The 23,942-nt window shown below is 36.5% G+C and overlaps 1 protein-coding gene across 1 annotated transcript in view; it reads right to left on the bottom strand.

Annotated features, from left to right (window-relative positions):
• The window catches only part of LOC124154038 (vam6/Vps39-like protein), a 56,622-nt gene that overhangs the window by 27,183 nt on the left and 5,497 nt on the right, over positions 1-23,942 (bottom strand). The window contains exons 6-11 of the mRNA XM_046527519.1: positions 22,021-22,262; positions 17,709-17,838; positions 15,267-15,403; positions 15,044-15,175; positions 6,346-6,568; positions 2,380-2,552 (exon numbers count right to left, since the gene is read on the bottom strand). Coding sequence (XP_046383475.1) covers positions 2,380-2,552; positions 6,346-6,568; positions 15,044-15,175; positions 15,267-15,403; positions 17,709-17,838; positions 22,021-22,262 — 1,037 coding nt within the window. The remainder of the gene's footprint in view (positions 1-2,379; positions 2,553-6,345; positions 6,569-15,043; positions 15,176-15,266; positions 15,404-17,708; positions 17,839-22,020; positions 22,263-23,942) is intronic.

Below are 23,942 nucleotides of genomic sequence, written 5' to 3'. Positions count from 1 at the left end.
TACCTTTTTATGCCACGTATATGACAAATATCGTCATATTGGATAAATATAATCCTTAGATATGTAATATGTTTCCAATGAGATGTTGTTGTTTGACCTAAATCCACTATAAAATAGACATGCTTTATGGTTTGAAAGAAACAAGTCAAAGCGAAAATTTTCTCAGAAGAGCATGTATTTCACATTTTTTCATTGACTATAATTTTATCATTGAAGATTGCATTACAACAATTAATGGCTAGTTATGTAATACTCAAGCATTTTCGGTGCAACGGAACATAAAATTTCATACATGGTTTGGCTTTTACAATGTTTCGGCAACTACTGAATTTTTATTAACTCTATGGCCAAATTCGTCCTTTCATGCTTCATGAATCCGCAATGAATTACATGGCCTACCTTTTTCTAAGTTTAAGGATGCGAATTTTATAGGGGTACGTCATCTACTGACTGATTCACTTCACTTTTTAGATGCATCCCTGCTAGATACGATTTGAAGTCTACCAGTGAAATTTACTTCCGTTTGCATAACCTGTACAATCTCCTGGGGTTAGTGCAAACGCTGTCCAGTAAGTTGATAAGCTAGGACCTTTTTTCCCCTGAATTCTAGTGCTGTAATTTGCAATATCAAGTAGGTCCCCACCTCCCATGTATTTACTATACTCCCCAATAACACGAATAGTATTTTCTTTTATTAACATAGAATAGTATGTGAAATAGTATTTTCTTTTTTCTGCGAAGCGAAAAACTTGTATTGCTGTCTACAGGGACAATCTAGTTATCATTCCATCGAACAATACTAAGACCTTCGGCTTTATCAAATGTTTGTTTTCATGTTCCTCTCGGTTTCACGTCGATGGTTTTATTATATTCTATCAGGCACTCCTCCGTTATATTTTCATGGATGGCTCCAGTGACAAATAATCCTTTTTCTTTCAAAACAATAAATAGTCTTCAAGATGAAAAGAAGTTATCGAAAAACATACGATGATTCAAGGGATCAGGGATAACCTTGAGAAATTCCAGAATAACACTTGCTTCCAAGCCTAAATTTCGATGGAAGTAATTTTCTATCGCCTGGTTGAACCCTAAAACCTCCTGAATAACATAAACACCAAAGTTAAAAGCAAAATCTAAAAAGCTTGTTTTAAAAGAACATTAACACACTGTAGTGACCAAAGTAAGGTACTATTTGCTCATTATTTCAAAGTTTATGCGCAAATATTCCGAATTGTAATAATTTTTATTCAAGTCGTCAACTTGAGGTCATAATTTACAGATCTGTCATTTTTGTCCAGACAGGAATTGTCTGAAAAGTTTAGATTATTTTTTATTAATCTAAATATGTTTTGGTTCAATCATTTCCAAACCAAATTTACGCCTTATCGTCTTCTTTCACCCAATATCTTCGTGTGGAAGTCGGTGATATCGCTGAATCGTGTAGTAAGGATGGACTAATTCGGATTGAATGTACAAAGTTTTGTGTTCCATTGCACCAGAAATGATTTCATGTAATTCATAAATAGTCATTATTTGTTGTAATTCAATCTGTTATGATAAAAATGCCAATTAAAAACTGGTAAATACGTTATCTACTGTAAAAATATTCACTTTGACTCATTTCTTTCAAGCTGTAATGCTTCTCTAATTTATATTGGATTTAGGTAAAATAATGCAGCATCTCATTGGAAATATAATATCTAAGAATTTTAATTATCAAATATGACGATATCTGTCAAATACGAGGCATAAAAAGGCGTAGGATCATATCTGACAGTAAAAACGGCATAATCTTACGAGACGGAAATGTGTGGTAATGCGGGTTGCATAACTGCCTACAGATACCAATATTCGGCCTAAGTTGCGAAAACGCAACATTATTTTCCGGATCTGATTTTCCCTTAATGTTGACTCCCTGACGAAATATAAGCTTTAATATCTATTAATTGAAATTTCTACGCCCACATGGACGAATAAAAAACTTAATAAAGGGAATTGTTACTCTTAGGAAAAATTATTTATCTTGCTTAACAGGAGACTCGAAAATTGTCACATTTTGATTACTTTTATAAATATCGAAAAACTTATTAAATTTCATTATAATCTCACTAAAAATCAGTTTAAACTTAATTTTATAAAAAAAAGCGAATTCTACATAATTCGAATAAAATTCAATTGAAACATTTTTTTTTGGCATTTCTCAATAATGTTGCGTTTTTGCAACGTTGGCCATAAATGGGTTAAGGGCAAACTTTTCGATATAAGACCTAGAGCTCATCTTTCAAATGTATGCTACTGAGGGAATTGACTTTGCACAGGAACTCATAATGGAGACCTAATCAATACAATTCATGTTAATTTTTATAGATTCAATCTTACCAAATATGGAATGACCAGAGATTTCTGTGTCCTTAGCAGATAGTCCAAAACTTGAGGCCGAGGTAACTGTTCAACTTCTTGCTCATCTTCAATGAATATTTTCAGTCCTTCTTCCGGATGAGACTTCAGCACCCAACCAGCAAACTCAAATATCAAAGCAATATTATCTTTCCCTGTAAACCAACCATCACGAGATTCATTAAAATTAGCTATAGTCTGTAGTAAAATTGTTTCCCTGAAGATGGTAAGAATGTTGACCCAATGACCCTTAATGTAAGTGATTCACTTTGTTTTGAGTGACTCAAAGAGAGGATAATTTAATTAAGCTAGGAATTTGGACCATTAAAAAAAAAAACAAATCAGTGAGTAACTGTTACACTTTAAGGTGTACTTTGTTTCTGATAGAGAGTCAGTTGCATTGAAAATGGTAACTAAATAAGATGTTCACCAGCCAAGCAGCAAGTTTTACTATTAATGATGTGATGGAAGATATTCTCTGTACATAATATACGATAATAAGAGAGGTAATCTAAAGCCATAGATTGAGATAATAGGGTGGTTTCCTATTATTTTTTTATTGCCTTAATCGAAAGATTATTACTCCTGGAGTATGTATTTCGCGCTTTTAGATTTTTAAATGACAACATCTATTTTTCGCGATTAAATGAAAAGTGAAAATTTTCAAGCCCGCGAAAACGCGACGCTTAAGTATGAATGTCGGGAAATATCTCCGTACGTCGTATTTCTGGTTCCCCCTCCCGCCCGGTGAGGTGACCTTGAGGCGAGGCTTAGCTCTGATACGTCGCAGGATGCTAGCGGATAGCTGAGTACCTTGCTGAACGGTAGCGCTTGGCTTAAAAAAGGTTTATTAATACCTTATCAAACGAAGAAAACTTTCCGACATTAGCCAGTTTTAATAGGTGATTATTAAGACATGTTTCCCTGAGCTCTGTGCCTCATGCATGCATTGGTAACCTCAGACGATGCATAACTCCTATCCTCTCGTGTAGAAACTAGGTCCCTGTGACGTCATGCGGAGTGGAATCGCATGGGCGCCAATCTGGCCTTTTTCAAATGAGGATAAAATTTGACCCTTGCCATTCGTCTAAACCGGTATTTCAAAAACCAAATAATTTGTGTATTATGAATACACTAATGGTGGGTAACGAATCGCAATCAATGCCTTTCGTTTTCTTTGATGAAGGAAACTACCCTATTGAATAGCATAGACTAAAGCATGAATTAAATAACAAGAAATATGATGTAACCACACTACTTTTTGTATTTTTATGGTTCTTAAATGTGTATTAAAAATTGCCTGAAAGGAATATTATGTTTTACAATAGTATCATTGAAATTAAGAGTAAAGCAAGAATATAGGTGCAATACATATATATCTATACTGATAAAATATTACAACTCCTTTAAAAAGAAAATTCCATTCTCCAAAAAGAATATTTCATTAAGTCTTTTTACATAAAAGTGGCCTTAATGTTTAACTGTTCATTCATTCATGTACACTACCAAAACTCCTCAGTAATTTTGTGTACAAGTTGTAAATTTCAAATCACATGATCTTTTTTTTGTTTAACTTCTTAGGGAACATTCAAATTTCACCTTTCAGGAACTGTAAACATGTATTGTAGATCAAGCTGTGATTTGGCTACTCAAACAGTCAGTCAAATCCTTTTTTCTCCTTTCCTTCAAATATTTCTGCCATATATATTTTAAAAATCAAATCGGACGCGAAAGCACCAAGATATTTGCATTTATTTTAAATATAATGCTACACCGGGCTTATTTTTTCCATTAGGATCCCCTTCTTAATGTGTAATTATTTTATCTACTTGTTGACAAGGAATGTTTGAAAGAAGTTTACTCGGACGTCTGCTCTAGCGTTGTAGATGACAATCAGAAGCAGTAACAAAAATTTCTTGATTAATGTCAGAACATTCTTCAATGGTTAATCATTCGTAAATTCAGAGTAAGTTACTTACGATCAACGATTGTATTTTTTATATCGCAAATGCACAATTACTGCTGTGGCCTCGCATGCGGTTGAATACGGCCCAAGGGAACCGGAGATTTTGTCGCACTCAGGCATATTTATACCGTTACCAATCAAGGCCAAACCAGAGAGGAATGGAATAGTAGAAGTGAAAGCAGCGGGGAAAGTGGAAGTAGAGATAGCATGAGTCATAGCCAGGCACTCGCCTGCATAGGCATTTTGCCTGAAGTCCTGGTTTCCTATAACCGCTACCGGGTGATGGCATAATTACGCGCCCGTAGTCTTCACGGGAGTTCTGAGCTCCTCTTTTCCAAGCATCACGGAGTGGGATCGCATTTAGTCACTACAGATCCACGTCCTGCAGCAGTTGCATCCCAGGCAACTTGAGTGAAATGTGACTACTCAGCATGGTGCCTGTCAGTGTAGTTTCTGACATGGGTAGGTTGCAAGACATTTGTGCAAACCACTTTTCTGAATCCGTGACCTTGCAGTCACGGGTGCGTGGTTTTCGGAAACCAGGTATTACATGAAGCAGTAGGAATAAGAGTGCAATCACGTTATCACCGGAAATAAGATCGCGATCCGGAAGAGAAAGCTCTTAAGAATTCCGGAAAGCAATCTCAAATACAGTGAGTCCTCTTTCTACATCACCCCAATTAACGTCATTTCGCGATAAAGTCACGAAAATTTTGAGATTTAAATTTCGCACGAAAAAAAAGGCGAAGCGGCGGGTGTTGCAGGTTGTTCGTTTTGTGGGCGGTAATACAGTCAGTCTAAGCAAAGTGTTAAATGGTGTGTTTTATTCTTAATTGCGATTATGGTTTTAGCAAAAATTTCTGCTAAATGAATTCTTGCGTAGGTGCGCAAGGTTTTACTTGACATAATGGTTTTCAGGAACCTAAAAAGGGATTTCAAGGCATTTTTCCATGTAGAATTCGGAGTTTTTGTCGTCACTTTTTTCGCTGAGTTCACAATAATTTTGGTTCCTTGGTTCCTGTAACTGCGACGATGTTTCAGCGATGATGATGCCCAGGCGACGCTCGCCCGGGCGACCACCATAGCGAAGCGGAAAGCCTAGAAGATACAAAAATGGAGAAGGATTTACCTCACTGCTGCTATTGTCGTCGATGAAGACAGGAACTCGTATTTATGCGATAGTTTGGCATTCCCACCGTAAAAAATGCCCTAGATATGATACGCTAACATTTTTTTCGCGTAGGAATTGTGAGGTCTAGGAGCCGATATTCACTTTTTACATAGTTTCTTATAGGATATTACGCTTCGATTAACGTCATTTTGTTTATCGTCACATTTTTCAGGGACGGTAAGTGATGTTAAACGAGGACTCACTGTAATAGGCAATGTACTACATAAGTAATAATAGATCGTTTGATTTATGTAAATTATGAAAATTACAAGAAATAAAAGTAAAGTTTGGATTATGTGTTTTACGCCATTTGTGCCACCTTTCCCCATCATTAGCCCGCATAATCGGGAGTTTACTGTATATTAAATGGGCATTAGGGGACTTTTAAAAAATTAAAAAGGAATGCATTTGACAGCCACTTCTAAATATAACACAGAAGCAGATTAAAAGGGTGACTGGTGTAGGGGTGGAGAGTTAGCTCTCTCTCCATAATTCCTGGATAAACTGAAAAGACAGCCATTTGTAATCCATAAGATGACTCCCCAATGGAAGCTTTCATTTCACCATCAACGCACAATGTTTAAAAATAATCAACGAATATCTTTAAGGCACTTTTGTAGACACATATCATACCTAAGATCCATTATCAGTCAAAGGTAATGCATATCATCCACATGGGATGTGATGAACAAACGACGACCCAAAAACAACAGCTTTAATCCACCCCAGGTATGACAATGATATTTAAAAAATGAGGGACATTAACGTCTCATTCATAACCGAAAAAATAGAATATTTTACACAACATTACCCAAGTGCTGCAGGTACTGCACAGTTTTTTCATGTCCTCTTAAAGATGATTCAGGAATGGTGGCTTGCTTTTTCAACAGCTCCAAGGCTTTATGGTGAAGGCCTTTTGTTTGATAAAGTATAATCAGCTCACTGTATTTCTGATACTTTTTTAGATTCTTTTCAGTCTCAGCAAGATGGCAGTGATTCAGTCGTAGCAGTGGGGCCACCAATGCATCATTTGTCTAAAAAAATTTAAATGATTTTTAAAAAGTGATAACCAGTGCTGTGATAGGGGTCAAACAAGGCCACATGGCATACAACCATAATGGAAAAATAATAAGTCATTTTAAAATATACACATATTGCACACATGAAATACTCAAGCATAAAATATTTGACGGGGCTGACACAATGGCAGAGCCAAGGGCCATGGTGAAGGGAGGGGCAGCTGCCCCATCCTAAAAATTAAGTTTTTGATAGCTTCGATTCACATATCCTACAAGACAGGACAACACACAAGGTCTCAAATCACTCCCTACTCCTCACCCCCAGGAGAAGACAGCATAAATCCTTTGTAAACCCATAGAAAGGTCAATATGTAATCATTTTGGAGCACCACAATTGACATTGACAGCATGATTTTTTTTCTTGATGTAGGTAACATTAACTTGCCTGCCTAATCTTCAGGTTTCACATTTGAGAAAAAATCTAAATAAGATGTAGTCATGGTTAAAATAAAATAAGAGCTCAAAAATAGGGAAAGCTTTATGTTGATTTACTGGATTTGGTAATGTCACAGATTAAATTATCATGAAAGCTCTGGCAATAACCCTACCTGGAGCCCTATATGTCACACAAAACATATATGCTGACTGTGCTAAAGCTCTCCTAGCTAGCACAAAACATAATTTACATAGAAATTGAGTAATTTGGGGAAATTTTACGCTTTTCATGATTACTATTTCTTTACCAATTAATTACTTGCATGCAGAATTGCCAAAAGTGAGTATAAAAAATACAAAAAGAGGCATTCACTTAATTGTATGTACTTAAGAAAGCTAAAAGTAGAAAATTGAAGTTCAATATATCCACAGCAAAATCTGTAGCGTTATTTTCGATTTCATTTCACAAAGTTTCACATTATTTACACGCCTTAGATGAAAGGCTGACGTCATTAAAACAAATATAGTACTTAAAAATTACCTGATTATTCTCTTTAATATATATAGAAGAATACCAATTTTCATCAGATAATTATTTTCCCTAAAATAATTAAATGAAAGTTGAAAGATCGAACACATCTTGACAGTTGGCTACACTGGATACTCAATTGCGTTTCGCGAATTGTGGACCGTATTGTTTGCTAGTGGACAAATAAATAAATAATGAAGGAGGAACATGTGTACTGCCAATGGTGAAATAATTTTATTTCGTCAATAAATAAATAAATAAAATAAATAAATAAATGAACGTGACTGCAAGTGCCAAAGTAACATGCCTGGTAATTATAATTTCTAACTATTACTGGAGCATGAAGTAAACTAAACTAAGTGAACTGATATAGTGTTGAAAATCGTAAACAGTGGCGCCGACTCTATGGAGCCTGAGGGGGCCCGAGCCCCACCAAAATTTCGTCATAGAGGGGAGGAAAAGATATATCAGGCTTGTCAATTTTCCCCGGAGTGTCGAGGTATCGAGAGTCAAGTTTTCATGATTACAATGTTGATCATATGACTCTTCTAAAATGTTTAAAAAACTTCAAAACTCACTATTTAACTCAAATCTTATTAAAACTCACTATAACCCAAATGTTACCACTTAAATTTATAAATCATTTACCCGTTTACACACAGGTTTGCCATCTTTTAATATAATTCTACGGGTATAAAATGTGGGTAAAAATGGGGTAATCCTTTTGTGCTGACTGGGTGTAAGTTGTCATATTTTGATAACTAAATCACAAAATTTAAACCTAACATGCACCATTAAAACAGCTTTACAAATACATAAAATTACAATACAGCAGACTCCCAATTATCTGGCTGTGGTTTATCCGTGTTGCGGATTATCCTTGCATGAGTCCATACTCCTTTGATGTTTTCCACCATCTTTATCTAAAAACTAAATTCGGATGCAATACACCAGGATAAATGAATTTTAATACAATGCTACACCGTTCCATAAGAATCCCCTTTGCACAATGGAATTAATTAATTTACTTGGTGACAAGTAATGTTCAAGTTTATTTGAACACCGGCTCAAGCATTGCAGATGAAGATCAGCAGCGGGAAAAAACTCTTGATTAACTTTAGAAGATTCTTCAATGATTAACATCATTAATAAAGAGAGATGTCATATTATGTTCTTAGAATGGGATATTTTCTTTTCTACATTAACAAAATTCTTTTAAATGTTGCAAGATACATACATACACAGATTTATCAATTCTGCATTTGTCCATTTTGTGTACACTTGAGTGAGATTTAGGACAAAAATCCTAGGAAGACAGGGGGCAACTAAAATTACAAGTACTCACATAACCATTTGTTCAACAGTTTTCTACATTTTTTACATTGCTTAAGTAGTATTTTTTTGTTTGAGGGTTTTTTCCATGGGCTACAGTTTTTTTTCACATGATTCCTTCAGAGCGTTTCGGTTAACCAGGCATTTTAGGTTACACCTATTCAATTGTGCCTGCATAATTATCCCCAATGTTAATCTTAAAGCTTTAACCCTCCACTTCTACTAACTTTTCTTCTGTTGCTTGGTACAGCAGACCCCCAATTATCTGGCTGGGGTGTATCCTTGTCGCAGATTATTTGTGCATGATTTTCACCATCGCTCAATGTTTCCCGCAATCTCCATAAAAAAATAAAGTCCGATGCTAAATCATCAGATTTACTGCTTTTTAATGCTAGGATACACCAGGATTATTATTTCCATTAGAATCCCCTTTGTAAAATGGAAGCGATCGAGTGGTATCTGCAGTCACAGCCTTGCAGTACACAACTGCACTTGGTGATCACGGATACACATCCCGCAGCAGTTGCAACCCGGGTAACTTGTGCCAGACGTAACTACGTGGCGTGGTGCCTGACAGTGTAGTTTCCGACATCGCGCAGTGGTTTTGAAGCATTCATGCAAACCAATCTTCAGTATCCCTGATCACGTAACCACGGATCCACGGTTTTCAAAACCAGTTCTTCTAAGGAGTAGTAGGAATACAAGTAAAATCATGTTATCGCCGCTAAAAGGATTGCGCTCTTGCAAAGAATACTCTCAATGAGGCAGGGAGCCACTCTAAAATAATAAAATTAGGGCATACATTATGATGTATTGCTTGATTCACTTAAATTATGAACATTACAAGGCATTTAAGTGAAAGTTTGAATTTTTCGTGTTTTCCGAATATGTACTTGTGTGGTTTCCTTCCATCATTAGCCCGGATAATCGGGAGTGTGCTGTATTTATAATTGCTTTAATGACATAATGGATTCAGCGGCAAAGTTAAAGCAATTGAAGTGGGCATTCTAGCCCATTGGTTTCAGGATTCTCTTCTTTGCGGTCTAAAGCGTACCAGTGGGTTAAATCAGTTGACTAAAATCTGTCCATACACTTTTGAGGTGTGTAAAATAGAATTAAGTAATTGCTCTTAAACCAGTTCATCACAAGCAATACTTTTTCTTGAGTCCTGATTCAACCTCTTTCAATTTCCCACTATCTTTCCCCCTCTAATACATTCACCAACAATTGGAAGCCCATGAGAATCGTGCAAGAGAGTACACTACTGAGGCTCAAGAATCATGTGTCTAGGCACAGGCAGATAGGCATTTGTGCATGGGCAATTCAGTCATTATGGAATTGCCACCAGCCAGACCCTTAGCCTTCAAAAGACTTCAATGCGATGCATTTTGTGGATATTCTGGCAGTCAATTTTCCATGCTTTCTTAGAACCATGAAATGGGTGGTTATTAGCATAAACTAACATGATAAATGTTTTAGAGAATCACTTTGGGTGTTCTCAGGCTCAGAAACAACTCACCACCTTACCCAATGCATGGATTATAAAAGAAACTATTAATTACTCATAACATATTTTCACAATAAAAATATTGTGGTGTTGATGAGAACTAGCAAGGGTTTTTCAAAGGTAAGAACTGGCAAAGATTTCAATAAGCACAATTCACATTTGTATTTGATTATTATAAACAAAATAATTTTGACAATAGCCTGATTACTAAACTATATCTCCTTGAGGGTACCACATAAACACCTAAGTAATAAAATTCAAAGTGAAGCTACTTCTCACAATTTAGTATCATACATCAGTAAGATGCAGGTAAACTGCATGCAATGAACTTTGGCATTGCTCACAATAGAAATAGTAGTGATTACAGATGGGTCGAATAGCAGATTTCTCGAACTCGAATATCGAATTCGAATAGTTTATTACAGTACACTCCCGATTATCCGGGCTAATGATGGGGAGAGACGGCACGAATAATCGGAAAACACGGATAATCCAAACTTTCACATAAATGTCTTGTAATACTCATAGTTTACGTAAAGAAAAGCAATATATTATTATTTATGCTGTTATGATGTTATTTCAGAGTGCTTCCCGGGCTCATTGAGAGCTTTCTTCGTCAGTTCGCGATATTTTTAGCGGCGATAACATGGTTGCACTCGTATTATCAATGGTCCATGTAAGGCCTGGTTTCGAAAACCACACTGCCGTGGCTGTGAGATCACGGATACAGATGAGTGGTTTGCACGAATGCTTCAAAACCGAACTCGTCAGAAACTACACTGTCAGGCACCTGGCCACGTAGTCGCGTCTTTCATAAGTTGCCCGGGTTGCAACTGCTGCACGACGTGTATCCGTGATCAAGGAGCGCGGTCGCGCACTGCGAGGCTTGGAAAACAGGAACACGGTGCTCCCATGAATGCGCTAGCGCGTGATAACTTCCGTTTTACGAAGGGGATTCTAACGGAAATAATAAGTCCCGTGTATCCTAACATTAATGCCGTAATTCCGATGATTTTGCGTCCGATTTTTCTTATAAAGATCGCGGAAAAAATTGAGCGAAAGTGAAAATCATGCACGGATAATCCGCAACCCGGATAAACCGCAGCCGGATAATCGGGAGTCTGCTGTATCAGGAATCTCAAAAATATTTGAAAGGGCAATGTATAAACGTGTAATGAGGTATTTAGAAATGAACTCCGTACTCTCTGGGCATCAATATGGTTTTAGGAAAGGCAGTTCAACATGTAAAGCTCTTCATGAATTTATTACCAAAACATTAAATGCAATTGATCGTAAACATCTGCCTATAGGAGTGTATCTAGATCTAACAAAGGCGTTTGATATTGTAAACCATGAAATTCTTCCTGAAAAGTTGAATAAATATGGAATCTCAGGTGTTGCAAACAAATGGTTTCATTCATATCTGCAGGGAAGGTTGCAATTGGTTGAAATAACTCATTTTGATTCATCATCAAATCTGAAGATAAATTATCAGTCTGCCAAATTGGAAGTCAAATCAGGTGTCCCCCAGGGCTCAATACTTGGACCCCTACTATTTTTATTGTACATTAATGACTTACCTAGTTGTATTCCTGAAGCAGAACCTGTTTTATTTGCTGATGATACAAGCATTCTTATTCATGGGAAAACATTACAGTCATTAGAAAGCAGATTGCAAAATACTTTGAAATCACTCAATAATTGGTTACAGGAAAATTTACTGGCCATTAATGTCCAAAAAACAGTATGCATAAATTTTAGCAAAGAGCCTATGGGTCCTGTACAATTTAATGATGCTAACCTGTCACTCGTGGATAATGTGAAATTCCTTGGAGTTATAATTGAGCCATCCTTAAAATGGTCCTCTCATATTAACTCTTTAATCCCTAAATTGAGTAAAACCCTTTACCAACTAAGGCATCTTCGTCTTAGTACTAGTTTTAATATTCATAAAATGCTTTATTTCTCTAATTTTCACTCAATATTAACTTATGGTCTTTTATTTTGGGGAGGATCAAGTCATTGTACAAAAATTTTTCGTTTGCAAAAACAAGCCATAAGGATTATTTTTAACCTGCCTTACAGAGAGTCCTGTAGACCTTATTTCTGCAAATCTCAAATCATGCCTCTTCCTGCTCTGTACATATTTGAAGCTATATTGTTTGTTAAAAGGAATATGAGCATGTATGAGTTAAATTGTGACATTCACCAATATAACACGAGATCTAAGATGGATATACATGTTGAGCCTGATGATGTCGCGCAGCGATGAAACTGGTCGTGCTATTAAAATTCATGTGAAATTTACAAAGTTTTTTCATTCCAATATGAGGCAATTTCACGAAGTTACGCCGCAAACCATTCAATTGATCCAAAAACCAATTTATGCATCGGAAGAGTTTTTTTTGCTCAGCAAGGAGGGTCCTCTGTAAGGCAAGGTCTGTATAATACAACTGCACTATTTTATGTATATATAATGTGATATGAATGTATTGTATGATAAGGGCAGAGGCCCTTTATTGTAAACAAAAAAATTTTTTTTTTCTTTTCTTCTTTTTGATATGCTGTAATTCTGTAAATTTAATTTGATTCAATTTGACGAAACTATGCAAATGTTCTTGCCTAAAGTGAATAAAAATTATTATTATTATTAATATTAAATCATTGCTCGAATATTCGAATTTCGAATACCTCAAATACTAGAATTGCGCAAAGCATATTAAACGAATGTTTTTTCTTCTAATTCACTTGATGAATGTATTAATAAGGAGGTATATACAGTGGAACCCTGATCTATCGTTCCCGTATATACAGTGGAACCCCAATCTATCGTTCTCGCATTGATTGTTTTCTTGCATTTATTGTTTGCCATTCCTGGTCCCAAATAAAGTTCCATAAAGACAATTTAATTTTTTCCCACATCTATCGTTCCCCAAATTATAGTTTTCCCGCATTGATCGTTTGAAGATTGCGGTACCATCCTATAATATAACCGTATCCATCGTTTGACGAAAATGAGACTAAGTGTTTACAATGTGTTATTTGTGGCTAATGACGACAGACACATAGTTTGACTATTCCCCTGGATATTGAAATACCATAGTGAGAAGCTGAGTGCCATGGGATAGTAACATTAGCACATTTCCCAAGATCCGCTATCTCTCTCCATTCAGCACTCGCCTCCCCCCTCTGACACTTTCCTCTTCTCCAAAATCAAACAAAAGGTCCCAGCTCACGCAGGGATCATATTACGAAGACCTTAGCTTCGAAAGAAAACATCAAGTCACACAAGAACAAAAGAAACCTTTTTCAAGCCTCCCCCTTTCTTGTCCTCCGACCTTTTTCAGCCTACCCACTTCGAAATTCCTTATTTCTGGAGGTCAACTGCTGCCTGAGTCACCCATTAGCCCAAAAGGTGTCTAACAATCACTTTCGGCAATTGGTATTATAATTTTATTAGATTGTAATATTAGTAATGTGCACATAATTCAAAAAAGAATGACACCAAACATGACATATTTCTAAAGTTATTTAAGCAAGGAAATACATATTCGGAATAATATGATGGTGATTTCTGGCGAATCTCAATATCCTCGCAGCTGAGCTTCTCGGTAGTTGATGCGGCATTTTTTTCGAAAACAGGACATCAGGTTACAATTAACAAATTATGATACAAGTCTCACCTATCAGAGATGCTAACGAAGCGATATCTCCTCAGGATATTTTGTTGTAGGTGTATTCAGCCATGGACCTGCGCATATGCCATTTTTTTGTAATTTTAATGAAAATTTCGACCCATTATCAACTTTTACGCATCATTGCGGAGCCGTAATTTGCAATAAAGAAACAAAACTGATGTCAGGGGAAGACTGCATTCTTGTAGTCTTCGAATCCATGATGTGGGGGAAATTGGGGATTTTTGGATTTTTCCCCCCAATCGGTTCCTCATGTCGTTCAATATCTTTTCACCACTCTAATTCGCGATGACATAGTTTGTCAACTTGCCTAAAACGGCACTGAATGCACTTAACGACTAGAGTCCTCCATGTTGTTTCCGAGTTAACTACTAACGAGACGACGTGCGTGTGACAGTGTATGACGCGAAATTCAAAGTAATCGGGGTATTCGAGATCGTACTTTTAGCATAATTATTCAAGATCTCGAATATCGAATACTTTCTAGTATTCCAGGTATTCGAGTATTCGCGAATTCTATTCGCACATCTCTAGCAGTGATACTAAAAATAATGTGAGAGGCATACATGATGATCAAATGGTGGCATAAGTAAGTCAATTTCTTGATTTCTCGTGTCTTATGGAGCTCACTATGATATGCACTTGTACCATTGCAGGTTATCTTATCCCAAAATATCATAAGTCTTTCAAAAAAATAAAAATTACAACAGTCGAAATTCAAACCAATAATTGGCAGCTTTTCTTTCCAGAACCTCAAAATATTGCAGCTTATGAGCCATTATGCAAATGCAATACATGCAGTATGAATTTCATCTGGATTTTCCACAGACTACAATCCTTAATGAAACATAATAAAAACAATAATTTAATGGATGATCTGCTCAACAAAACAATGGCTAGGAAAGACCTAACATGGAGGGAAATCCATAACACTCTTCTAGATAATACACAGCTGAGCCATTTATTTATCCAATTTCATACAAAATACTTACTTTTAGATAACACTTTAGAAGAGTGGTATCAATTATCTGCAGCAATTGTTCAGTAGATTTGGAATTACTGCTGCCACTGACAATGTCTTCATTACCAGAAGGCTGAATGTCGACCCTCAATTTGTTTCTCACCTGAACAAAAACAAAATCATTAGAAAAATTAGGGGCTAGTTAAAAAAAAGTAGATCTGTGTAGCTTCATAAGAAATTTTAGAGCTCATTACTTCCGTGAGATACTCTATGAGAGCTAGAAGACCATCCTCAAGATCTTCCTCCTCCAGTTTCACAGGTGCTTTGTTCACTTGACTACCAGTTAGCTGTGGCATGAGGTCAGGAAATAAACGAATCACTTCACAAGGATCTGAATGAGAGATAAGTAAAAAAATTAATATTATACTTCTATGACAATGGTGAAAACAAAGATCTTTTGGAGATGAACTTTGGAACTAGGACTAAAATAAATCTAAAATAATACCTCCTCCTGGTTCTCTCTTCACTCCATATTTCTGACATCACCAATAGAATGCTGATGCAAAATCCTCCGTTCCTCAGACATCCACAAAGAAGGGGTAGAGGAGGAATGAGCTTGGGTTTGCATCAGCAGAAATAGGGGCAAACAGATATAAGTGCAAACAGGAGGCTGGGGAAAATGATACTCAGTTGTGGGGAATGGAATCGTGTAAAGGCAATTGTGAATAAAGTGATGTTAACCCTCATTGTAAGTTTCTTTTGCAAATTCCTAACCAGAATACCAACTACCATTCCAGTATCCTTAACAACTATTCCTTAGTAAAGACTCACAGCTGGTGACAAGAAGTGGCCTCCAGGTAAATTTTTCAAGGAAACATTGCGGTAAGACTGCAATGGCAGAGATAGTAAGCTTCAGGGGACAGGAGATGGACCTGCAGCAAGCAATGAGCACAAAAAAGAGAGCACTATAAAAGGAAAACGAGAGGCTGCGCAATTTGAGGGAGATGTCACTGAGGAAGGTGTAGAGAGGAAGAACTACTCCCTACTATTAGCAGTAGAATACTTCTCGGGCAAAGCCAGAGGATTAATTTCATCCCTTTGAGACAGACTGGAACTGGAAGGCAAATATTGGAGGCCTATCAAAAGACAAGAAGCTGAACATCACGATCCTGTAGCTGACCGGTGATGCTGCAGAGTTGTTTTGCAGTAAACAAAAATGCCAGGATGTCACGTCTTTCAAGGAGCATTTTTGTCTTTCAAAGATACAACTTCTGCAGTGATACAAGGCAAAGAGGAGAGTATGATTTTTCTTAAAATTCCTCTTCAGTACGAAGATAGGCCTGCAGTATAACATAGAGGCATTTGGAGATATGGTAAGGGGAGGGAATGCCCACACGTGCCACATGGGTGAGTCAACTGTGCTGCTGTCACACACTAATTTTGAGGCTTTAGTTTCGGGGGGAAATTTAAAAAACGCATATGATTATAGTCCCCTCTTTACTTTTGCCACAGGCAATTTTGAAAAATAAGGGGGGACTACATTCAGATAAATACGGTATTCCTCGACAGCCTCTCAGGTAAGTCAGGCCAGCTCGCATCGCCACAGACGTTTGATTAAGCTGTCAAGATCGCTACACAAGAATCACCCAGCGGCAGCGATAATGGCCAGCTAGGGACTTTGGTGGGTTTATTCAACACCTTTGGATACAACAAGCACTCAGTTTAGCGAGAAATTTCCGAGGGATTACGAGCCCTCTTTAAACTGGGCTTCTACTCTATAATATCCTCACTAATCTATACTTAAGCTCTCTCATAGATGCCCCACCCAATCTGCTTTTATCTTGTACAACAAGATGCCTAATTAAATAAAAAATAGCACCCCACTGTCATTGTTTTAAAGAAGTTCAAACTTAGTCTGTCTTCAAAATGTTATTATTGTGTCTTAGAATATTTTCAGGATACATTGTAACCCACATTTGTAAGACAAAAACTGGAGCTCCCCTGAATTTCCATATCCCTGCAACTAGTTGCTGCAAATGCTATCTGCAGCCTACTTATTGCATTACATCTTATTACTATTATGGGAAATTGTGAAGTTTGATGTTCCATTCCTCATACGTGTATACAGGGCTGGGTAGTATTTCAAATACAAGTATGTTAAAATACATTATTGAAATCCATTTGTAATATGTATTTCGTATTTCAATTACACCACCTGAATGTATCTTGTATTTCAAACACAATTTTTTGGTATTTTCCCATTCTAAAATAAGAAATACTTTTGAAGTAGCTCTGATAACACTTCTGTAACATTAAGCTATAGAGATTACTTTATTTTAGTTATAATTGTTTTCTTCATGCTTGGAACTATCCGTAGCGTGCCAAGACAGGTTATATTTTTGCATTTAAAATACATTCGGAGCAGTATTTTGTATTTCAAATATATTTGGAGTGGTATTTTGTATTTAAAAATACTCCTTGGCCTGTATTTTGCCCTGCCCTGTGTGCATATGATTGTATATTTCCCTTCACTTTTGCCACCCAACTGTATATATCGCCAATGGCGAAAAAAAATTATTATTATTATAAACTATATTATTTCAGATAATACAATAAAAATTTTAGTAATAATAATAACGATAGTTGAAAGAATATTAGGAGACTTCACTCAAGCACTTAATTTACTAAACACTCACCTGTTCCAAGTTTAAGGAATTCATTCATAGATTCTTTGAATTTTCTATTTGAAAAAAGATGAAATGCATATAATGTTTGGATGTGGTATATGTTCTTCTTTTTCTCCTCAGGAGGTTCGTCAGATATATTCTACAAGAAAATATAAAGCAATAATAACATTTATAAAACTAAAACAAGAGCAAAATTGTAAATATTTATGCTTATGACAAGTGTATGTATTATCTCTCTTTTTTTTATGTCCTACCCATTTCCAGACCAGTCATTTTTCCAGCCTTTATATCAACTCACCAACCTGTCTGTTTGTTTGTCTGGTACAAATCTTGTAACTCAAATTTGACTCACTTCCTGTGAAGCAAAAACGCTGAAATTTTGCAGACTTCTTCATTTCCGATGACAATACATGAAAATATAACTTTTTCTCTCCAACCCCCCTTTAACCACCCCCCAGTCAACCTATAGCCCCCCAAAACATGTTTTTGATCTAAGAAGTTCCAAATGGTCGATTTTCGTGTTTTGCGACCACAGTAAAAGTTATCCACCATAAAATTTCCCATTTTGAAACATAGGGGGCTTACCATTCACTGAAAATTTAATAAATATAGTGACTTTTTTAATATGTCACTTTTGGTTTTTCGGGGTCACTGAGTTTTTTTGCTTTGTGTCATATATAAACGTTGCTCATCCCCTGTAATCTAAATATAAAGGCTGGTTTTTAAAAAAAAATTTTTTATAAGAGCTTATTCTTTACCAAACATTCAGATTAATTGAAATATTATGAATACATTGTCAACTGAGAATAGTTCACATCCCATTTATTGCTTCTGTACCCTCTGATTCCTATCCAACCATGTCCATGTGAGGGAGAGGATGTTTTATTCAATTTTTTCCCTTCAACCTTCCCATATTTTACCAATTGTAGTGCACTCTTGGGGACTACACATGACATACATGTCAACTTCCAACCTTCATTTTCAGTCTGTTCACGACACATTTATTTCAACAAAGTGACAATTTTAACATCTGCAATTGCATATTTTCCTCACTGAACACTACATGGTGTACCTTTCTTAGCAAAAATTGAAAAAAAAAAATTCTGAAAATTGTGCTTCAAAATTTCTTTTACCCAAGAGCCAATGTAATGTACATGTTCTAAAGAGTGTATATTGTGCTCTTGTGAAATCAAATATCCAGTATGGTATTTGCTTTGGGGTTGAACATATTTGTCCAATACATATAAATCTCATTACTGTACCAAAAATGAAAATAATTACAGTGCAACCTCGATAAAACGACACCCCACGGTGCACCAATAAACACTCGCTATAGCGAATTGTCGCTTTACCGGAGGTGGTGCAAATAATAGCCAATATACCTCATATTACTCCTTTATTTTTATTTTATCGCTTAGAAGTGTTTGGTGTTTTTTTGGCCATGGTGTGTTCCATCAAATGTTTCCTATTCACGCTACTCACGGACGTGCAGGTATGCTGCCGTCTGCTTTCTGCCGCCCGAGGAACAAAAGAAGATCAAGCATTCGCAAATGCTAATGCCACAATATTTTCACCAAAATTAACTACTTATTTATCGAATGACAGTTTACCACATAAATTTGAGACTGAGCACTCCATTAACTTCATTTCTAAAAGATCGCTAGCAATTACAGAGATTAAGGAGTCTTGGTGTAAGTTTTTCCGGCGGTGAAACCCTCGCTATGGCGAGAGCCAACACCAAAAGGGCCTCGTAAAAACGAATTTTTTAACACGCTTATTATAGGGTCAATTGACGGTGCATCGGCTATCTCTCGTAATAGCGGGGGTCTCGCTATAGCCCGTACTCGCTTTAACGAGGTTCCACTGTATATTAGTAATGGGTGTGAAAAGTACATAATGTGACAACGTTCCCTGTATTTAAATATAAAGTTGGAATACTAACTCTGAGATACATGTTTGTTTATCATTTTTTGCACATACTTCAAATTAGAGGTAGAAATGTTGAAGTCATTATAAACAGCCATCTCCATAGGATGAGATTACAGAATGGAATACCAGTTCCTAAATCAATGAATGAAAGTAATGAAGCTTTAAAGAGACCTTACGTATGATGTGTCCCAATGATTTACAACCACCTAAAAAACCAAATTGCTTCATTTAAGTCTATAATAATATAATTGAAATATTAAAATTTAGTTGTTTACCAAATACAATATTAAATATCACTTGTATTCTGTTGTGTCGTAATGTGTACGTCTCATGAAGCCATAGTTTATTTTTGTAGTTAGGTTCAGTGTGCTACTGTTCTACTCTCCATTCCTTTTTCACAACATATTCTAGCAATGAACATACCATTGCAGAACAAATTATATGACCTTACTATGACATTCTGTTGTTGTTACTGTTGGCTCTCACCAATCAGTTAATTTCATCAGGTGGCAACCCTACCACAGGTGTTTTATTATTCCTCCAGGCTTCCTCTATCCCACTTTTGATTCATAGTTTGTATGTCAATGTAATTTAGTCAAAGTGGGATAAAGAAATACTAAATTTTAAGCATACAAGTGGAAGTCAGTGCTCGCATGTGCTTGGTGTTGGTTTCAGGTTAATGGAAGCCACCAGTTGTGGAATCACATTTAGGTGTGACTCTAATGCATAACATCTTGCAATGCCTTGCCGTGGGATCGTGGAAAATTGCATGGGTAAGGTAAAATGCTTCCACGATTAGTGGGCTATAGGAAGCCATCGAGGTGGTGTGGGCACTGGGCACGCCGTAGGGATGGCAGAGACTCAAGTCTTGCACAGGCGTCTGATGGTAAACATGTATTTGTTGTGTATGTGAATTAAAGCATTAAAACAGACTGTTCGACTAGCTCCCTTACCACGATTTCCCCAGACCCATCCCTTTTAATTATGTGAAATACTTACAAAATACTACAAAAATATAGGCTTGTTCACCCATTTTATTTTACTCTCGATTATGATAGAGTTAAAAAATAAAGAGACCATTATTGTTTATTTTCTTGATGCACAAAGGTTAAGAAAAGACTTAGCTGTTTCACAAAATAAAATATATTGCGACCAGTTTCGATACAGCGTATCATCATCTGGCCAGCCACGCTGTATCGAAACCGGTCGCAATATATTTTATTTTGTGAAACAGCTAAGTCTTTTCTTAACCTTTGTGCATCATGAAGGAGTTTCACTATGTTACGCCAACCACCATCGCGTTTATTTTCTTTTTTGTTCCATTGCCTGCTTCTCAAGCCATTTGCAGCTAAATATCAACAGCCTTCAACAGACATCAAGAGCTCATCGCCAGTCAGTCACCATGTCCCAGCTACTCCTTGACCTCAAGCATCAACCTAGCTTTTTTCATTGCTGTTTTCACTTTTGCAAGTGATATCTTCCCACGGTGAAAGATTCTCGCAGAATGAGAGAGAAAGAAGTTAACCAGTATTTTAATGACTTTGTCGACTATGAAATGAGGGTGGCATAATAGGGAAGACTTTTTTGTTGTGAATCTTATCTTTCATCTACTGAATACCTGAAATGAATTGTGATTTCAGGTCTGAGTGAACAACCCATATCCCAGCATAAAATCATTTAGCGATTCGATTCTCATGATAGTCAAATAAAAATGTTTTCAACATCACCTCCGATTTATGTTTGAATTTCATTTATTAAGTATTGACAGTAGGAATTGATCAATGCAGTCAAGAGGAGCCATAAAATCAGAGAAAGATGTAGAATCCAGCATATCACATACTTGGTTGTAACGGTTTCGATAGAAGTACTCAGTGAAGGAAGTAAGGTATACACTGAACTTTTGGCAGAGTTTAAATTAAAATTATCAATGCATTTGAAAATTTTAAATACATATGTAAGCTTTCAAATACGCAATAGATGATATCTTATGCTCACCAATTAGTTTGATTCATGAAAATACATGGAAGGATCTATAATGACTATAACAATTTGAACTTAAAAAAAACCACTTAATGAACCACATTGTCTAGTTCATACCTCAACGAGGAAGCAAATGATCACAATCAGAGCTATATGATGGTAAAAAAAGGGTGGAAGTCATGGTTGTCTAAGGGTAGCATACCTAAAAATCGTAAATTTTTACACAAATTTCAAGGTAGAAGAAAATGTAGAAATCCAAAAGAAAATTAATTCATACTTTTAGATTGGCTAACATTGATTTTCAGGGGGAGCATCAACATTATAAAGGAAAAATTGACTTTCCCTCTCCTCAAATGACCAGCCCTGAAGATAAAATTATGATAAAATATTGAAGTAAAACAATTATACTAACCGCTAGTTTCAAAGCCAACTGGAATTGCTTTTCTTCAAGTAAATTATGAATCTGTCTAGACACTGACACTGCTTGAAGGCACCACACATGAATTCCTGATGAAACAAAAACCTTTCCTTGTCGTACACAATGAATAAGCTGTGGTCTTTGCAGCTGTATAGATTGAATATGCAGATAAGGATCAACTGACCTAACTTCCACAGTGTCATTAACAATTCCAAGAAGATATGGGTCATCATGAGCTGTAAATAAGAACATAGCCAATTCATCCATTAATGATGAGTCATTAACCATGAATTTCAATAAGCATTTCAGGGAGCAGAGGGAGTACATCTTCACACTAATAATTGGCCAACATCAACATAGGAATTCACACTGAAGTGTACTTATCACAATTAAAATCATGCAGATCACCCTACACTTTGAAAATAATACTCCTAATTATAAGTCTATCTGTCCCTCAAACATTTCCCTGCCCAGTCCACTGTATAGATTTAAGCAAATTTTACCTATTACATAATTAATTTAAGATACAAAATTAAAGAAAGTAACAAGCATGTGTAACATATTGAGCATGTATCTGAAATTCTGATGAACTTGGGCTGTAGAATGCAGAGACTACAGTACTATTAGCCTAATTTTGCATGCAACAAAATCATGATCATGAGAACTATTAAATTATGAATGGAGGCAAAGACAAACAATTACTAGGGTAATGATAATTTTGGATTCACAAAGGGAAAGTCAACCCCAGATACCTTACAGGAAATGATGACCTTAGAAGAGACGATCAAAGAGAGTAAAGGACATTCATGATAGCAATATACACTTGAAAAAAGTAGGGTATGGTATTTGGACGAGTTCACTTGTGCCATGAGGGAAGGGAGGAGAGAATCCTGGTATTGACATAAGCTAGCTCTTAATGAAAGGTGCTGAGTGGACCACTGCATAACAACCAGTCCAATGGATGGGATGCTGCACTTGAAGTACCCTCTACAAAGTATTCAAACAGGGTTCAGGCAATCTCTGAAAAATCTCAGCCACCAGCAGGGTTCGACCCATAGAGTGGGAAGTCAGCATTCTAGTTACCACAACAACCCTTTCTCCTCAGAAAAAGTATTTAATAGAGTAAACTGATTATTAGCATTGATAAATGAAAATGAAAAACTTTTAGTCCACAGTATTTATTATCGTACGACGCGTTTCAGAGAATCACCTTCGCCATCATCTGGTACAAATGCAGGTTGCAGTCAAGAAGTCTTATATATATACATGCAGAAGGGAGGGGTATGGTTATGAATTGGTGGAAGTGAGAGTAGGGTTGGGGGGTAAAGGATGAGGGAAGGGAGTGGGGAGGCGGTTGGGATAAGTAAGGTATTAGGGTTCGGTTGAAGGTTTCAGGGGGGGGGAGGGCTAACAGCGGGGAATGAATCAGGTACTCAATGTCATTGAAAGGCTTTTCTTTACTTTTTTCTTCCTGGTGATCTCCCACTGCAGAGGTGCGCTCTTTTTCTTCGGAGGCAAGGGAAATTGCACGAATTGCCCTCGTTGATGAGATGAGTGGCTAACTGGGACTTAGTATCATTCTTTTCATAACATCTTTTATGTTTCACTGCCCGTACTTTGAAGTTCCAGCCAGTTTGACCTACATATGTTGAGTCACACGAGTCACAGCTGATTTCATAAATGCCGGATATTAAAAGAGGGTCCAATTTATCTAATGATTTGTCAGATAATATTTTTTCATTTATCATTGTTAGGGATGTGTGAGTACTCGAAAATTCGAGTCAAGTTGAGTAGTTGGACCTCAACTCAAGTGTTTCGAGTAGTATTACGAATGTCGAGTCGAGTAGTTTCGGTTAGAGCGCTACTGAGGCCAATAGGTTCAGAAATCTGCCAACAGGAAGCACTATCATAAAACT

This window comes from Ischnura elegans, chromosome 2 (assembly GCF_921293095.1).
Source record: "Ischnura elegans chromosome 2, ioIscEleg1.1, whole genome shotgun sequence".
NCBI lineage: Eukaryota > Metazoa > Arthropoda > Insecta > Odonata > Coenagrionidae > Ischnura > Ischnura elegans.
The sequence above is the reverse complement of the archived record's forward strand: the minus strand, read 5'-3'. Positions and strand labels throughout refer to the sequence as shown.